General features: G+C 37.6%; 1 protein-coding gene across 2 annotated transcripts in view; it reads left to right on the plus strand.

The window, feature by feature from the left end:
* The first annotated feature begins 3,136 nt into the window (after window positions 1-3,136).
* Window positions 3,137-20,159, plus strand: part of CDKL2 (cyclin dependent kinase like 2) — a 51,403-nt gene continuing 34,380 nt past the window's right edge. Inside the window, exons 1-3 of one of the 2 annotated variants that reach the window (XM_027058431.2) lie at window positions 3,137-3,627; window positions 3,989-4,061; window positions 6,034-6,233. In XM_027058431.2, the coding sequence (XP_026914232.1) occupies window positions 6,066-6,233 (168 nt within the window). In that variant the 5' untranslated portion in view covers window positions 3,137-3,627; window positions 3,989-4,061; window positions 6,034-6,065. The remainder of the gene's footprint in view (window positions 3,628-3,988; window positions 4,062-6,033; window positions 6,234-20,159) is intronic. The other variant, XM_015079853.3, reaches the window with a different exon arrangement.

Genomic DNA, 20,159 nt, shown 5'->3' on the forward strand with positions numbered 1-20,159 from the left:
CCCCCCCCCGCCGCAGTACCTGGTAACTACTAATCTACTTTCTGTTTCTATGGATTTGCCTATGCTGGACACTACATAAATGGAATCAACACATGGCTTTTCATGTCAGGCTTCTTTGACTTAGCATAATGTTTTCAAGATTTATCCAAGTTGTAGCATGTGTCAGTACTTCATCCCTTTTATGGCTGAATAATATTCCATTGTGTGGATATACCATGGTTTATCCACTCATCAGTTGATGGACATTTGAGTTTCACTTTTTGGCTATTATGAATATCAATGCTGCTATAAACATGTGTGTAAAAGTTTCTGTGTGAACATATGTTTTCATTTTTCTTGGGTATATACCTAGGAATGGAATTGCTGGATCATATGGTCCTTAGTCTCTTTTAACCTTTGTTTCTTTGCTGTATCTCAAGCTCTCCTCTCTCATTGACAATCTCATGCACTCCCACACTCTTTTCTTTAGTTCTTTTAGAATATTTTCACTTTCTTCAGTGATTAAAATGTCCTTCTCAAACTCTTCTACTGTCTCACCTGAGTAGTTCATGTTATGATTTTTCATAAAAAGTTCATCATTTTTCATACTGTGACCTCATGGAATTGAACTCAATTCCAACGACATTTTTCATTAATCTTCAGCTACCCCAAGGAACAGCCAACATCCCACCCTTTAGAACTGATTGTCATCATCTTGTGCCATTTCCAAGGTCTTAAATTCACAAATTGCTTTAATAATCACTTTTTCTCCTGTTTTACTCCCATTACACTTCATGCCTATGTGACCGCCACTCCTAGGGTGCCTTTGTATTATCAGTTTATTAGCTAAATTCTGTCATAATATGTCTCCCTATCTAGCTGGGACCCATGGCAAGCCATTTCAGTGGTTCTTTCTCCATCGTACTTGATTTTTAAAAAAACAAACAACATTTTTAAGTAAGCTTTGCACTCAACATGGGACTTGAACTCATGACCCAAGATCAAGAGTCACATTCTCTTCTGATTGAGCCAGCCAGGCTCCCCTCCATCATACTTGATTTTTTAACTCCTTTGTTTATTCTCCTTGCACTACCACTTCTCTAAGAGTTAGCTTGTATGCCACCTATTTTCTTAATTCTTGCCCCTGGATGCAAAATCCTATAAAAGAGTCAGTTTCACCGTAAACTGGGTCAACTGGGCACATTTTAGTATTTCGTATTCTTGTCATATCAAAATGACTTTTTTGTAACTACCTATTTCAAGGTATTTCTGCTCTCAGATCCTTGAGCCTCAATCATTATCTTTTTCGGCAAAAATGTTCTTTTACTAAGAAGATCTAGGCCAGCTAATGTATCTGTCCTACACTTTTCTCAGTTTTTTCTTTTTTCTCTAAGTCTCTTCAAGGTTAAGACCTTTTCATACTTTATTGCCTTCTCTTCACACCTGTTCTTGGCTTTTCATTATTCCTTTTCTTGCCTCTTTAAAGCTTCTCTCCATTCTTTTTCCCTACAGACATTTCCTAATAAAAAAGGAAAATAAGCAACAACCCAACCCTGCTTGTACATAATGCTACCTGCAGATGGCTTTATCCAAAATGTAGAGTTGTTGAATACTGTATGTGTCCTTCACAGTTAGCTTTCAAACTCAGTTCTTTTTGAAACTGTTTTCTCAAGCATTCTCTATTCACCAAATCTAGTATTTTTAGTCTTTTATCCTTTTGGTCCCCTTGGGGATATAAATGTGTTATTTTTAAGCTTCAGGACCTCTTGCCTAGAGGGGCCTTTATATGTTTATGTTGTTGAATATATTTGTAAAGTTGGAAAAGTAAAATATTTTTGTATTCTTGTTCTCAAGCTTCAGTCCCAACAAACTTCGATTTGCCACTTTACGCAAGGGGGTCTGCCCTTTATATAACAGAAGTTCGTGAGATTCTGTTATAGCCTATAGAGGTAACAAAATCGGTACATGACTCCCCCCCACTTGGTCACAACCAAGGATACAGCTAATTGCTACATTAGGACATCTTGGATTGACCTAAGAATTGTATTCTTTCCATACCCAGGTCCTAGGTCTGCTCCTCATTATTACAGGTTCAAGAAGTAGATTTTAAGCAGCTTGCCCAAGGTGATCAAGCACTGGCAGATTAATTCATGCTACCCAAACTCACAAAAGATGATTCATAAATCAGAATATTTATTTCTTAGTATACAAGAAGGGATTCATACCTCAATATTGACTATGGGTATAAATACCTGCTCTTCCAGGACACTCTCTTCACTGGATCAAGGTGTTCTAGAGAACAAAGACGATTACAAAATGTTTAGTTCTGATGATTTAACATGAAAGTAACTGTGTGCTTAAGGCCTCTTCACTGCAGGGGTATGGCCTAAACCCCAGATTACTTGAAGATGAGGAATGCCCTGTTTCTTATGTGACTTAAGCCTGTGGGTAATTCTGACTTACCAATTTTGCCTGGTCATGGATCTAGCCTCAAGGCACGGCCTGTGCCTGAAACATCTCACCCCCAACTGCCCTCTATTTGGCTGCCACACGCCAGTATTGTACATCTCTTCTAGTTCCCCGACCGCCCGAGCCGTTTTCCTCTTCTTTCATTCATGTCCCTTCTCCCTTTTCCATTATCTCCAAAGTATATCCCCTTTCAGTGCCCAGGGTGTCCTTCCCAAGGTCCCTCCCAACGTCAGTTGTGCTGTCACCTTGCCTCACCTACTAATCATCACCTCCTAGGCTGTCACCCTTACCCCCTACCTGGACCCCTGGTCCCACTGCCCCGACCGGAAAGGAAGCATCGAACCGCGGTCAGGCCTGAACCTTCCCCGGTGAGGGCGCCAGGGGCCCGTGGCCCACTCACCGCCCCAGCGGCGAAGCTGTGCCTGTCTCCGCCTTCCGTTTTCTACATAACCACCACCCATTCTATCCTCTCCGTGAGCACCGGGATCACAGAAAGGTGCACCCTCTCTATTTGAGAATTGAAGCAGGTGTGGATGCTGGCGTCTGCGCTTAAGTGAACTGAACCTGGGCCGAGCCCCAGGTGAAGGGGCTAGTGGTGGGCGCTAAGCCAATCGTAGCTCATGACGACAGGGCCCAGCCAATCAGAACACGGGAGGCTTGGCGCACTCCGGGCGGGGCCGGGCGGGGGAGAACCCGCCCCCTTGCAGCTCTGTGGCCAACGCCTTTGCCCAGGGCTTGCTGGAGCCACGCAGGTTCACAGACTCCAGGGACTGGGCACCTTCCGAGCTGGCAGACGGTGCATCCAGCTAATTTCTTACAAGTCTGGCCTTAACAGGCGTATTGGTGCCTGCCGTGGACGCATTCCGACCTGGGCCGTATCTCTTTCTGGAGGCTGAGCCTATGGTTGGGGCAGAGTGAGGTCGTTGCCTTGACGACGACAGCATGCGGCCCGTGGTCCTCCTGAGTGTGAGCCTGCGGCAGGCTGAGGCCAATCTGCCTCCCTGCCTGATTCACCTAGGACCCGTGACTGTGTCCACAGAAGAAATCATAACAGCTCCGGACTTGCTGGTTTGCTAGTCAGCATCTTTCAGACCTGCGAGCGAGATGCATTTCACCTCAAATTTGTTTCCAGGTTGAAAACCTTTGGGTCTTTCCATGCGAAAGGATTTTAAAGAAACAGTAAGTATAGTACTTTTAAAAGCTTCTATTATCACATTCTTTGATCTGTGATAGATTTCAATCTGGTTGTCTTTAACAAAATAATTCGCACTATTTTTATTATCTAAATTGTTGAGATTCAAACCATACGCTTACATGGCACTTATCCAGAAATACCGCATTGCCAATTGGCCAGGCATCCTTTTAGTTTGTATCACCCTTACACACAGGCGTAGAAGGCATGAAAAGCTATAGTTTATGAGTAACTGTTTCAGGAAACAGGCTTTTTAAGCTGTGATACTTTTAAGGTATTTGGAGGCAGTGCTGCTTGAAAAGCAGGTGTGTTCAATGTGCTGTGACTAAATGTGTGGTTGGTTTCCAGAATAAACTTGGAGTAGTCAACTCGCTTAATGTTAGCTTGTGATATGCTTCAGGAGATCTGAGACATGCCTAAGGTAATTTTAATTTTGTTCACTTTGCATTTTCAAATATTGAGGGCACCACTTGCAAAATGTTTAAAAAGATCCAGGTTATAGAGTCCAGCTATTTTCGTCCTTGGCTTGATAAACCTAAAGTCTAGTCCTTAATAAAGCATGCTGTCTTAATGGAAGGAAAAAAAAAATTCAGGCAAGGAGAGAGAGAATTACACTGACAATTTTTTTTCCAAACACACGTTTTATTTAAAAATATATTCAAAATAGTTAATAGATGTTAATGGAAGTTAATACGTCAAATATGTGAAAAGTTAGCATTGGGGACACTGCTCTCTAAACAGGTTATAGAATCTACTATCAAAGCTAGTAGTAAAATAGTGAAATAATTGGAGTTGGTGTTGACTGGAATTTATTTTCATCTTTTTCCCCAGCAGATCAATCTTCTGGTTTTCCATGAAAACCTTTTTATATCTATATCTATATCTCTATCTATATATCTATATCTATATCTATATCTATATCTATTTATATCTACGCTTTTTATATCTATCTATCTATAATAACCCTAAATTATTAAGGTAAACTGCTGAAAATATATACATTGGATTATCACAGTTTGCTAGAACAAAGAGGGTGTTTCTTTTGTTTTTTGTTATCAGTGTACTAATAGGGAAGCAAATAAAACATCACAATTCACACTCTGGGTAAATTAGTTTTAGATGGCCATGAGGACACAATTAATGAAATAAGTGAGAGTTTTTTTTTTCTTTCCACATTTTATAAATGAGTATTTTTGTATTATTAAGTTAAAAAAATTCAGTTATGAATCATCACTTGAATATATAGTTACTGAAAGATTATTTTTTCTTCTAAAACTTTTAGAACCGTATTGGGATTAAGAACAATACTTTTTTATTCTTTGCTTCTGGAATTTAATTTCAAAATCAGATTTAAAAAATAAATTTAACTTTATATTTGTTTTCTTAGCTTGTATATTTCATGTCAATCAAACCTTGTAAATTAAAATCTGAGTTTGAACTGAAAAGTTTTTTTCTATACCAAAATATGTAGTGGAATAATTGCTGATCCTTCATCAATCATTAATAGGATTGCTATTAACCAGAAAATGTCATATAATGAGATGTAAAAGAATTCTAAGCATAAAATTCAAAGGATCATACTTATAGTGAGTAATCATTAAAAGTATTTTTGAGATATTGTATGTGGTACTACCAAAATTTAATTTTTAAACAATCTGCTTATGTACTGTGATGCCATTGTTGTTATTTTGTAAGTTCAATATGGAAATTTAATTACTACGGTAAGAAAAGTTAAAAAAAAAAAGTTTATCAAAGTTCCTTAGTATTAATTTGGTAAGTGGTCATTTTGTGAATAAATATTTTTCCCAATTGAGTAGAAAATACATAAAGATTTTCAACTTCACTTTTTTAAGCCTAATGTAAAAAAAATAAATTTGATCTTCACTACAAGCAAACTCATTGCAGTGCCTGGCTTGTTCAGTTGGTAGGTCATGTGACTCTTGATCTCAGAGTTGTGAGTTCAAACCCCACATTGGGCATGGAGATTACATAGTAAATAAAATCTTAAAAAAAAACAAAACCAAACTCACTTGTACTTTTTCACCTCTGAGTGAAAAGGAATTGTGTTTCTAAAGTAAGCTATAATTGTTTTGAATGATGGTTCAAGTATTGCTTTATCTGAATTAAAAATATATTGAATTTCATTAACATGGCATCTAATAATTTAAATTTAATGGCTTCAATTCCATTTGCTTTGTCTATTATGAAATGTATGTTAGTATTCTGAAAACAGCTTAGATGTGGAAACAGTAAGAAATTGTGAGACAGCACAGGACAGCCATTGACACAGTGACTCCTCTAATATGGAAAACAAGTGGGGAAGAATTAATTTCCTGGGAAGGTGGAAGAAATTAATATACTCAACATTATTAACTCCATGTCGGTTTCCATAGCAGGAAGAATTCCTATTGGTTTTGAATTAATAATGGAAAAATATGAGAATCTAGGATTGGTTGGAGAAGGGAGCTACGGAATGGTGATGAAGTGTCGGAATAAAGATACTGGAAGAATTGTGGCCATAAAGAAGTTCTTAGAAAGTGATGATGACAAAATGGTTAAAAAAATTGCTATGCGAGAAATCAAGTTACTTAAGGTGAGTAAATATCTGTATTGAGTTAAAAAAAAAGTCTCTTGATCAAGGTTACATTTTTACAAAAAAATTACAGTTTTTATATTCATTTCCATACTAAACTTTAAGATATAAGTTTCTTCTTTTTTGGCAATAAACAAATGAAATTGTTATTTATGCATATTCATTTATCCCATGAATATAAATATGATTTTTAAAGTATTTGCTGCTTCTTTCTGTATCTATCTATCTATCTATCTATCTATCTATCTATCTATCATCTGTGTTTGGGGTCCTAAGACCACTCCAGGTTCCATGATTCAACTGGAGGACTCAGAGCACTAAGTAGATAGCAGCTGATGGCTATCTCATGGCTCTGATTTATTACAGTGAAAAGATATAAAGGAAAATCAGCAAAGGAAAAGGCACATGCACATGGGTGAATTCCAGAGGAAACTTGTCACAGGTTTCCAAAAATCCTCTTTCAGTGGAGTCATACAGGATGTACTTACTTTTTCCAAAAATGAGCTTTGACAACGCATGTAAAATACCATCTACCAAGAAGATTCAGTAGGCTCTGTGTCTAGGGTTTTTACTGGGGGATATTTATATAGGCACCCTCTGCCTGGCCCATATTAATATCAATGGCTGACAAGAACTGTCCCAGGTGGAGGGAACAGAAACAGCAAAGGTGATGGGACATGTCCTAGGAGGTACAACAGTTTGGTCAATACTATAACATGAAGTTCAAGGCCAGGTAAGACATCTCAGAAGGGAGGGGATGGGGGTAAATGGCATTAAAAATTTTTTTTCTCCAGGTTTTCCCACTATACATAAATCCTAGAAAAAATAATTTGTGCAAACACTTTCATCACATACACAGAGAGAGAGAGAGAGAGAGACAGTGTGAGTGGGGGGAGGGGCAGAGAGAGAGGGAGACACAGAACCTGTAGCAGGCTCCAGGCTCTGAGCTGTCAGCACAGAGACTGACGGTGGGTCTCGAACTCAGGAGCCATGAGATCATGACCTGAGCCGAAGTTGAATGCTTAACCAACTGGGCCACCCAGGCATCTCATCTTAATTCTTGTTTAGATGTGTATTTTGTAAACATCATATGGTCACATTTTGCTTTTTATCCTGCTTGACAACCCTGCCTTTTAATTGGAATATTTAGTCTATTTACATGTAATGTAATTTCTGATATATTTCAGTATAAATTTACCATCTTAATATGTGCCATTTATCTTATTGGTTTTACATTTCTTTTTATTTTCTTTCTTTAGATTAATATTCATCATTTCTTTATTTCCCTGTAATAGTTTTGAAAATTGTATCTTGTTTCTCACTTTTTAGTGGTTATCTTAGATATTTGTTGAAGTCTAACTTTATCTAATACTTGTATTCTTCTTCCAGGTAATACAAATCCTTACAATACTTATCTCTGGTTATTCCCTTCCATCTTGCATGCTAATATTGTCATATATTAACTCTCACATATTTTTAAACGTCACAAGACATAATTATTGTTTAGTGTTCATTTACGTTTATGTTTACCTATAACTTTCTTTGTTCTTCCTTTTCTTCTGTATCCCTGGCCATTTATCTCGGATCTCTTCTCTTCTTGTAGTGTATTATTTAGGATTTCCTCTTGTGAGGATCTACTGTGGACAAAACATTTCAATTTTAGTTTGCATGCCAGTGTCTTTTTTGCTGTCATCCCTGAAAGATATTTTTGCTGTGTATGGAATTTTAGGTTGGCAAGTGTTTTCTTTCAATAAAATGAAGATAACACTGTTTTGTCCTCTGGCTTCTATTATGGCTCCTGAGAAGTCAGCTGTCAGTCCAACTGCTGCCCAACTGCTGCTCTTTTATAAGGTTTTTTGTTTTGTTTTGTTTTTAGATTTTATTTTTAAGTAATCCCTATACTCAACATGGGGTTTGAATTCACAACCCTGAGATCAAGAGTCACACACTCCTCCAAGTGAGCCAACCAGGTGCCCCTATAAGTTTGTTTTTTTATGTCTAGATCTTTTTCATTTCAGCCTTTTATAACATAAAGTGGACATAAAATATAGAAAAGTGTATATCTCACAGGAATCATCTCTATTTTTTTAAAATTGAACAACTCCGTATTACCACCATGTAAATAAAGAAAGAGAACATTAAAATCACTCCATAAGCCCCCCTATGTCTTCTCCCAACACTACTGCCTTCTTGCTCTATCTAGATCACAAGTATCCTGATTTCAATTAGCATAAGTTAGTTTTGTTTTCTGGCTACTTAAAAATTTTCCTTTGATCTTGTTTTTCTGAAATTTCACCATATTGTATGTAGTTTGGGTATCTTTTTTCTTTCTTTCTTTCTTTTTTAGTTTGGATATCTTTTAATTTATTTTGCTTCATTGGGGATTGGAGTCTTTATGAATCTATGATATGATTTCTTTCATTAATTCCAGAAAATTCTCACTTATTATTCCAACTCATTCCCTTTATCCTCTGTTTTTGGGACTTCAGTTAACATAAATCTTCTCACTGAATTACCTGTTGTTTTTTTTTTTTCTTCATCTGTCTTTCTATGCACTGTTCTGTATAGATCGTTCTGGTTCATCGTTTGATTCACTAATTTTCTCCTCAGTATGATTAATCTCCATCACTGAGCCATTTATTTGGGATATTATATTTTAAGTGACTTTTTATTTTGAAATTTAGCCAATATGTAGATATACACAAAAATATAATTATAGCTCAATGAATTGTTAGGAAGCAAACATGCAGAACCACCACCAGGTCAAGAAATAAAACACTGCCAACAACTCTTTTCTTTTACTATCCTGGTCACTAGCCCCTCCCTCTCCTTTAAGGTAAACACTATCCTGATGTGCATGTTCATCACTGCCATGATTTTTTCCCCCACATTTACCAAATATGCATTCCTAACCACTATAGTTTAATGTTAATTATTATTCTCTTAAAAAGCTCTCTTTTCACTCTCTTAATGTTATTTTTACTCAATACTAGTTGTTAATTTCAATGTAGTCAAATTTTTAATATTTTCCTTTATGGTTTTAATATTTTCCTTATGGTTCCTTTAATATTTTCCTTTCCTTTATCTTCTTAAGAAGTCTTTTACTACTTAGAGATTAGGGTAGCCTTCTATACTATCATCAAGAAACTTAATAGCTTTGCTTTTCATATTTATATTTCAGTACACTTAGAATTGATCTTAACTATGGTGTATGGCACAGTCAACTCTTATTTTGCCTTATGGATGTCCAGTTATCCCAGAAACATTTACTGAAAAATATCAACTTTTCTCCACTCTCTGAATTCCTCATTTGCTATATGTCCTTATATGTAGGAATGGCTTTTCTACTCTTTATTCTGTTCCATTGGTCTATATGTCTAAGTTTGTGCCAGTATCTCATAGTCAGATTCACTGTAGTGAATCACTAGAGATATATGTGATATTCCTGATATGTGTTTTTAATTCTCCCTATATTTAAATCCCTCCCCAAATTGTTCAGTCAGTATTTATTAGGATATACCTAATATTTACCCTTCCCATTACTCATCAACCATTCTTACATTTCTGAGCTCCTATCTAGGGTCATTTTCCTTGTATTTAAAACATTCTTTAATGGGAAGCCTGGGTGACTCAGTCGGTTAAGTGTCCGACTTCGGCTTAGGTCATGATTTCGCGGTTCACGGGGCTGAGTCCTGTGTGGGGCTCTGTGCTGATGGCTCACAGCCTGGAGGCTGCTTTGGATTCTGTGTCTCCCTTTCTCTTTGCCCCTCCCCCGCTCACATGCACATGCTCTCTCTCAATAATAAATAAACATTAAAAGAGTTTTAAAAAACTACATTATTTTCTTTAAAGCTGATCCACTGGTAAGAAACAGTGACCATTTTTGTTCGTCTGAAAAAAAAAATCTTTATGTTACTTTTTGTTGAAAAGATTATTTCCACAGGATATAGAGTTCTAAGTTGGCAGTTCATTATATTCAGTGTGTTCAAGATACCATTCCAATGTTTCTCTGGTTCTCACTGCTTTTGAATCATCGGATGTTTCTTAGTATGTCCTTTTTTCTTTTGGATGCATTAAGGTTTTCTCTTTGACTTTGATTTTCAGCAATTTTACAATAATATGTCTTGATGTGGGTTTCTTTTTATTTATTTGTTTTGACTTTATACCTCTTGCATCTGTAAAATAATGTCATTTGTCACTTTTAGAAAATTCTTAGCTATTATTGCTTCATGTATTGCTACTATCTTATTCTCTCTCTTCTCCATTTAAGAATTCAGTTTATATATTAGGCCTCGCCCATGTCTCTTATACTCTTTCTGTGTTTTTCATCCTTTCATTTTTCCCTACTTCATTCTAGATATTTTCTTCTGACCTATCCTCCAATTCAGTAATTCAGTTTCAACTATTTTCAATCTACTTTTATACTTAAGCATTGATTTTTTAAAAAATCTTTATCTGTTTATTTTGAGAGTGGGGAGGGGCAGAGAGAAAGAATCCCAAGCAGGCTTCCTGATGTCAGTGCAGAGCCCTATGTGGGGCTCCATCTCATGACCACAGGATCATGACCTCAGCTGAAATCAAGAGTTGGGTGCTCAACCAACTCAGACACTCCTGATTTCTTAATTAGAGATATATTTTTCAATTAGAATATTTCTATTGGATTTTTAAAATAGTTTCCAATTTGCTGCTCAAATTCTTTATTGTGCTTTCATGACTGTTTAAATTACAGTCTTCTGAAATCTGTATCTAATACCTATTATCTGGATTTCCCATATGTTTATTTCTATTGATTGCTTTTTTTTCTCTTGATCTTTTTATTTTTGATATGCCTCTATTAATTTTTAAAAATTGTATACATAGTTTGAGTCTCTGGATGATATTATCTTTTCCCTGAGAGGAGTTACACTTGCTTCTGTGAGGCTCTTGAGGGCACTCTTGAGGGTACTCCAGGAAACCTAACATTCTGCCATCATCTCAATCCAATCTGAGAAAGTTACATAATTTGAATTTGAGTTGTAGTTCCTGAGAGACCTGATTTATTATTCACCCTTATCATAGTTTGTGGACTTTTTGGGCCAACCCAAAGTGAGAGGATTTCATCAGGGCCATCCCCCTTCTTTCCATCTTGCTGGCCCCTGGACACCAATCACTATTACCTTAGATCACAAGACTGTCAAAAGTGCCACTCAGACTCTTAATTTTCTCTCTGAAATGATATGTTTCCAGGGTCTAAAACAAAACAAACAAACAAAAAACAACTCTAATTGCTTGACTCACTTCCCTGGGTCTCTGTCTTCAAGATACTAGTTTAGATATTCTTTATTATCTCATCTCTCTTGTCCCTTAAAATAGTGGTTTTATATATTTTTTTCAGCTTTTCTACTTGTTCTAAATTACCTAGTCTACTGTTATTGCAAACAGAAATTACTATATTTTTCTGTTCTAAAATTTGTATTTGGTTCTAAATCTGCTATATCACTTTTTATGATTTCAGTTTTGTTGTTGTTGTTTTTTAAGTAAGCTCTACACTCAACCCGGAGATCAAACATGCTTTGCCCACTGAGCCAGCCAGGTGTCCTGGTTTGTTTGTTTGTTTGTTTTTAAGCTTTGCTTTTTGTTTTAATTTTAACTAATTAATTAATTAACTTACTTACTTAAACTCTACCCTCAGTGTGGTGCTCTAACTCATAACCCAGAGATCAAGAGCCACATATTCTACCAACTAAGCCAGCCAGGCACCCCAAGTTTCCTCAGTTTTTTGAGGTTGACTTTTTTCTTTTTTTAATTTATTTTTTTCATGTTTATTTATTTTTGAGAGAGAGAGAGAGAAAACGAGCATGGGAAGGCAGAAAGAGAGCGCGCGCGCGAGAGAGAGACAGAATCGAAAGCAGGCTCCAGGCTCCAAGCGGTCAGCACAGAGCCTGACGCGGGTCTCAAACCCATGAACCGTGAGATCATGACCTAAGCTGAAGTCAGACTCATGAGCCAAAGTCTGGCACTTAACCGACTGAGCCACCCAGGCGCCCTGACTTTTTTTTTTTCTTTTAAAGCATAGTAGCCTGTATCTGATAATTCCAATATCTGAACTTACTCTGCTTGTGCTTTGGTCTTCTTTATGTTCTGATGGTTTTTACTTGTGCTATCATATTTCTTTGTATGCCTGGTTGTCTTTGATTTTTTTGCTGGACATTACATTTTAAACATTATTTTTTTGGAATAATTTGAGGCTAAAGTGAAGACATTTTCTTCCTGGGAAGATTTTAATTTTCTTCTTCCATATCCACGGACACTGTGCCAGTAATCAATTTACCGCCTTTCAGTTTCAAGTCAGTCCTTTTGGCCCCACCTCATGGAAGTAGAGCTGGAATCTATAAACATTTCTCTTTCGCCAGCTAGTTTGATATTAAGCTTTGACAATAGAGGGCATGGAAGGACACTATAGTCCTTAAGAAGAGGCTTCCCTTCCTGGTTCTGGCCTGCTTTTTTTGGGGGGGGGGGCACTGGGATGAGATCACTCTATGGGAGATTTTGAGGCTCACATCAGTATCTTTCACGACCAGTTTTGCCTGCCTGCAATTTCTGGCAAGTTTCTCTATCACCTGGCTGGCTGCCCACCCTTCCATCACCTCTGGCTTGTGTCCTGTAGCAATTTTTTTCACCACTGGCAGTCTGTGGCAGTCATGCTCTCTCTAATGAAGTCTGAATCTCAGCCTTGGTTGTGGCTGGAGGCTCTTCTAATGTATTGGTTACTTTCTATGCACTTTCCCTCAGCCCTGAAAGTAGTAGCTAGTCTGTATTTGCTATTTTGAAATATACCTTAGAGTCTTTTTATCCCTGTTAATAATTAACTACCTTTACTAGTTAGTAATTACTTACATTAAAATTTTCCCTGGTCTGGTATACACACACTGCCAGCTCAGGACCACCTTAATAAGTTCAAGGTTTTTGCTTTTATAGTGTCTTACTTTCTTGCGTTTTTCGTTACCTTTTTGTACTGGATATTGTTTTTGGATATTTCTTTTTGGAAATAATTTGAGGCTAAGATAAAATTATCTTCCTCCAGAGAGGATATTCATTTACTTCTGCCAGGTGCCTGGGGATGCTCCCAGTCCAATACATTAATCTAAATTCAAGGTTTGGGGTTTCTTAAACTGTTATAGATGATGTGAGGTCTAGTGGGGACTGGTTCATTTCTGTCCATTTTTACTGGGACAGTGTAGTTCTTAGGGTGTCAGCTTAAACTGGGCCTCAGAGACCCCACCTCTGAAATGCATTTGGACTTTGACTTTTCCTTCCTTTTCAGCCCCCAAAAGGCCACAGATATCCAAGCTCAGGTCTACCTCTGTTACTTGATGGCAAAACCAGCTTTGATTTGAGTACTGAAATTAACTCTGAGTTCTCCTGTTCTTGATTTTGGCCCAGTAATTCCTCACTATCTTCTTGGGTCTTTTATATGTTTAAGATTTAAAAATATTTTGTCCAACTTTTTAGGAATGCTCAATAGGAGAGTTGGTCTGAATTACCTAGTCTGCCCCTATCAAATGGGGTAGTCATCAGCTTTTAAAAATAAAAGCACAGGGGCGCTTGGGTGGTTGTCAGTTAAGCGTCTGACTTCAGCTCAGGACATGATCTCATGGTTCATGAGTTCAAGCCCCACATCAGGCTCTGTGCTGACAGCTCAGCGCCTGGAGCCTGCTTTGGATTCTGTGTCTCCCTCTCTGTCTGCCTCTCCCCCACTCATTCCCCCCCCCACTCATGCTCTGTTTCTCTCTCTCTCTAAAAATTAAATAAACGTTAAAAAAAAAGGATTCTTTCTTCCTCTCCCTCTGTCCCTCCCCTGCTAATGTGCTCTCTTTCTCTCTCTCTAAAAAAAAAAAAAAAAAAAAAAAAAAACAGAGAAAGAGAAAGGTGGAACTGATAATCTATGTTTTTATTTTAGATGTGTGTTGTTTAATCTCCACATATTTTGGGATTTTCCAGTTATCTTTTTTTTAAATTAAGTTATAGTTTAATTCCACTGTGGTACAAGAGTAGACATTGTGTGATATCTATTATTTTAAATTTGTTAGGGTATGTTTTGTGGCCTACAGTACGGTCTGTCATGGTGAATGTTCCATATGAACTTGAGAAAAATGTGAATTCTGTTGTTGGATAGTCTGTAGATATCAGTTATATCTGTTGATTGATGGTATTGTTGAGTTCAACTGTGTGTGTGTCCTTACTGATTTTCTGCCTGCTGGATCTATCTGTTTCTGAGTGGAATGGTTGACATTTCCACTTATGATAGTGGATTTGTTTATTTCTCTCTGAACTTCTATCAACTTTTACCTCCTATAGTTTGAAGCTCTGTTGTTAGGCACATACAAGTTAAGAACTGTTATGTTTCCTTGGAGGATTGACCCCCCCTTTCAGTATATAATGCCCTCCTTTATCCTTGATAATTTTTCTTTATAGTTTGGTCTATCTGAAATTAATAATAGGTACTCATGCTTCCATTTGATCAGTGTGGTATATTTTTCCATCTACTTACTTTTATTTTTTAATTAATTCTAAAAAAAGATTTTTAAAAGTAATCTGTACACCCAACGTGGGGCTCAAATTCACAACCCTGAGATCAAGTGTCACACCCTCTACTGACTGAGCCAGCCAGGTGGCCCTCCATCCATTTACTTTTAATTAATATGTATTTTTATACTTAATGTGCATTTCTTGTAGATAACGTATAGTAAGGTTGTGTGTTTTGAGCCATTCTGACAATCTCCATTTTTTAGTTGATACATTTGGATCATTGACTTTAGAAGTGAGGATAGAGCTGAGTTAATATCTACCGTATTTGTTACTGTTTTCAACTTGTTTCCCTTGTTCTTTGTTTCTATTTTTGTCTTCCACTTTTATTCTGCCTTTTGTGGGTGTAATTGAGCATTTAATATGATTCCATTTTCCTCTCCTTTCTTAACCTGTCAGCTATACTTCTTTTTATTTTAAGTTTGTTTATTGATTTTGAGAGAGAAAGAGAGAGAGAGAGAGAGAACACACATGAGCAGGAGAGGGGCAGAGAGAGAGAGAGAGAGAGAGAGAGAGAGAGAGGGAGAAAATCCCAAGCAGGCTCCATGCTGTCAGTGCAGACTGATGTGGTGCTCAATCTCACAAACTGAGATCATGACCTGAGCTGAAATCAAGAGTCTGATGCTTAACCAACTGAGCCCCCAGGCACCCCAGTTATACTTCTTTTTAATTTTTTTTTTTTAGTGATTACCCTACAATTTGCAACATACATTTACAAATAATCCAAATCCACTTTCAGAAAACACTATATCACTTCACAGGTGTATAAGTACCATATAATAATAAAGTAATCCTAATTCCTTTCTCCTGTCTCTTGTATCATTGCTTCCATTCATCTCACTTATAAATAAGCATACATAAGCATATATATATATAAAAGATATTCATAAGTCTATATAATCAAATACATTTTTGCATTATTGTGAACAAACTGTTTTCTGTTAGATCAATTAAGAATAAGAGAAATAAAGTTTTTATTTTACCTTCACTTACTCTTTCTTTGGTGCTCTTCTTTTCTTTATGTAGATCAGAGTTTCTGGCCTATATTATTTTCCTTTTCTCTAAAGAATTTATTTTAGGGGCACATGGGTGGCTCAGTCACTTAAGTGTCAGACTTTGGCTCAGGTCATGATCTCATGGTTTGTGAGTTCAAAACCTGTGTCGGACTCTGTGCTGACAGCTCAGAACCTGGAGCCTGCTTTGGAGTCTATGTTTCTCTCTCTTTCCCTGCCCCTTCCCTGCTCGTGCTCTGTCTCTCTCTCTCAAAAATAAATAAACATTAAAAAATGTTAAAAAATAATTTCTTTTAACATTTATTGCAATGCAAGTCCACTGCCAACACACTTCCCCAATTTCTGTTTGTTTGAGAAACTGTTTTTCCTTTACTTTTGAAGGATTATTTTGCAGGATACAGAAATCTAGATTGGCGTTTTTTTTTTCTCTTGAGATTAAATATTTCACTCCACTCTTCTTGCTTACATGTTTTTTTTTTTAATGCTTATTTTTGAGAGAGCATGCACGAGTGGGGGAGGGGCAGAGAGGGATGGGGACAAAGGTTTTGAAGCAGGATCTGTGCTGCCAGCAGAGAGCTTGATGTGGGGCTTGAACTCATGAACCGTGAGATCATGACCTGAGCTGAAGTCAGACACTTAACTGACTGAGCCACCCAGGAGCCCGCTTGCATGGTTTCTGAGGAGAAGTTGGATGCAGTTCTTATTTTGTTTCTGTATAAGATGTTTTTGTCCTCTGACTTCTTTCAGGATTTTTTCCTTCATCTTTGATTTTTCTATGTTTTGAAAATGATAGACCTATGGGTAGGTTTTTTGTTTGTTTGTTTGTCTTTTTCCCATGGCATTTATCCTGCTTGGTGTTCTCTGAGCTTCCTGAATCTGTGATTTAGTATCTGACATTAATTTTGAGGACATTGTCAATCATAATTTTTTCAAGTACTTCTTTTGTTTCTTTTTTTCTTCTCCTTCTCATATTCCCATTACATCTATGTTATACCTTTTATAGTTGTCCTGTAGTCTTTGGATATTCTTTTTTTTTTTTTTTGTCTCTGTTCTCTTCTTTTTGGTTTTTGACCATTCTGTTGACATATCTTCTAGCTCAGAGATTCTTTCCTCAGCTGTGTCTAGTCTACCAATAAACCCACCAAAGACATTCTTCATTTTGTTACTGTTTTTTATCTGCAGCATTTCTTTTAGGTTCTTTCTTGGGATTTTCATCTCTCTGCTTCCATGGCCCATCTGTTACTGCATGCTGTCTACTTTACCTTTAGCATATTAGTCATAGTTGCTTCAAATTCTTGCATCCCTGCCATGTGTGGTTTCAATGCTTGTTCTGTCTCTTCACATTGTTTTTTTGCCTTTCTGTATGTCTTGTACTATTTTCTTGATAGCTGGAAATGATATACTGGGTAAAAGGAACTGTTGTAAATAGGTTTTAGGAATGTGGAGGTGAGGGGGGAAGGGAAGAGTTTTGTAGTCCTGTAAAAGGACCTATAGGTCTCAGTCTTTTAATGTTCTTATACTTCTGGATGGTGAACTTTGCAAGTGTTTCTCAGTTTTTTCTCCCTTCCTTAGGTGGGACAGGATAGCTAGAGTAGTATGAAGTTGAGTATTCCCTTCCTCAGGCCATTTAGGCTCTGAAAATACCACAGCTGCTTAGACTCTGCTTAACCAGTTTTTGCTGAGGGAAGGCCTTGTTTTTTTAATATTTAAAAAATGTTTGTTTGTTTGTTTATTTATTTAGAGAAAGACAGAGAACTGGGTAGGGGCAGAGAGAGAGAATCCCAAGCAGTCTCTGCACTGTCAGTGCAGAGCCTGACAAGGGGCTTAAACTCATGAACCATGAGACCATGACCTGAGCCAAAACCAAGAGTCAGATACTTAACCAACTGAGCTACCCAGGCACCCCCAGGGCAGGCTTTGTTAAGAAGCACAGAGCTCTGGGGCGCCTGGGTGTCTCAGTTGGTTAAGTGTCTGACTTTGGCTCAGGTCATGATCTTGGGATTCATGAATTCCAGTCTTGCGTTGGGCTCTGTGGTGACAGCTCAGAACCTGGAGCCTGCTTCAGATTCTGTGTCTCCCTCTCTCTCTCTCTGCCCCTCCCCCACTTGCATTCTCATTCTCTCTCTCTCTCTCTCTCTCTCTCTCTTTCTCTCTCAAAAATAAATAAACATTTTAAAAAATTTTTAAAAAGAAGAACAGAGCTCTGGCATATTTCAGAATGGTTCCTTTCTCCTCTGCCTGTGGAAGGAGAAGGAGACTTTTCTCCAAAATTTACTCTGGGAATCTGGCTGAGCTCCTGGAGATAAATCTTACAATATGGTGGGGGCCCCTCTGTGACTGGGTTCCTCTGGGGTTTTTAACTTTCAGATTTGTCCATAGTGAGCCTCCAGTAATTTGCCAATTACAGTTCAGGTTTTCCTGCCTTGGCACTGGTTCCTGCAAAGATTTCCACCTGTAAATCTGCTCCAGTAAAAGGACTCCATATATTTTCCTGCCTATCTCTCCAATCTTGGGGGCAGTGGCTTGCCTATATCCTCTCTTCTGTTATGTATCTAACAAGAGTTGTTGATTTTTGTGTATTCTGCTTTTTAAAAAATGTTTATTTATTTTGGAGAGAGAGAGCAGGAGTGGGGGTGGGGTGCAGAGAGAGAGGGAGACAAAGAATCCCAAGCAGTCTCCAAGATCTAAGCTGCCAGCACAGAGCCCAACTTGCAGCTCGAACCCACGAACTGTGAGATCATGACCTGAGCTGAAGCCAGATGCTTTACTGACTGAACCACCCAGGTGCCCATAGTGTATTCTGCTTTTTACTTGTTATGTTAGGATGAAGTAGAAACTTCCAAGCTCTTTACACACAGAATCAGAAACCAGAAGTCTCCATACCTTTTTAGATTTAATTTTACCAGAAGTCTGTGTGTGTGAGTGTGTGTGTGTGTGTGTGTGTTTGTGTATGCTTATAATAAAAACCTTTTGCTTGTTAAAGGGCAAACAAGGAGCCCTTAGACTGAGGTGGCTGGAATGCCTTGGCCGCCCACTAGACCAAACTGAACGAAACCTAAGCCAGAGTCAATTTCTGTAAATGCCTGAAAGTTAAGATACTGTAACTTAAAAACAACCACTCACAAACAGCAAAGTAGGCTTTCCTAAATAAAGCAACCACTTACAAGATAACCAACAAAATAATTTCCTCACTCTGCTTCTGCATCTGCTCTATACAAGCCTTTCCCTTAGCTTCTTCTGTGAGAATGCTCCTAACCTCTTTCAGTTTGATGATGCCCTGTGCAAATTGATTTTTGCTCAAAAATTCTTACATAAATGTTAATGTGCTTCAGTTTATCTTTTAACACACTGATGCATATTTTATTTTAACACATGAATATGCTATAAAAAATTTTTTTTATGTTTACCATTTGAGAGAGAGAGAGAGTGCAAGCAAGGGAGGGGCAGAGAGTGAGAGACACAGAATCAGAAGCAGGTTCCAGGCTCTTGAGCTGCCAGCACAGAGCCTGCCGTGGGGCTCGAACTCACAGACCATGAGATTGTGATCTGAAGTTGGCTGCTTAACCGACTGAGCCACCCAGGTGCCCCGAATATATTGTAAAATTTGAATGATTTTCCCTGCCACCTTTGTATGCCAGCGATTTAGTTGTAAACAACTGTATCTACCAGAAGCACTTTATTCATATACAAGAATATGGATGTATATGGAGCAGTGTGTGTGCATGTAAAATGGCAGCATACTCTACTCACTGACCTGATCTTGCTTTTTTCACTTAATGTATCTTAGTGATTGTTGCATATCGGTAGACATAAAACTGCCCTTTAAAAAAAAATTGCTGCAATTTATTTCCTTGTATGGATTTACCTTAATTCACTTAACCAGTGATATATTTGGAAAGTTCTTTGTGATTCAATCTGGAATCTTTTAATAGGTGAGTTTAGCCCATTTATAGTTATGATGTAACAGGTAAGTGTGATCTTAGTTGTCATTTTTTTCCCCCTTAAGAGTCAGTATGGCTTAGTGGTTAAGAATAAGAAATTTAAATATTTTTCATTCAAATCAGCTACATGTCTGGGTGTGCTTACATAGCAGACGTTCTGGACATGAAGGAGGAACTAAGCAAACATGAAATGTTGTCAGGAAAAGACAGGCCACAGTGACTGGGTTTTGTAGGTACTCATGCTTCCTTTTGAATCCTGTGTCTAGCAGTTATTGCTGTGTGACCTTGGACGAGTTACTTAAAATCTGTGTGCTTTAGTTTCCTTGTCTGTAAATCAGACTAATAATAATGGTACCTGTTTCATAGGGTTTTTGTGCTTAGAATAGTGTTTTGAACATAGTAAACAG

Source organism: Acinonyx jubatus, chromosome B1 (assembly GCF_027475565.1).
Source record: "Acinonyx jubatus isolate Ajub_Pintada_27869175 chromosome B1, VMU_Ajub_asm_v1.0, whole genome shotgun sequence".
NCBI lineage: Eukaryota > Metazoa > Chordata > Mammalia > Carnivora > Felidae > Acinonyx > Acinonyx jubatus.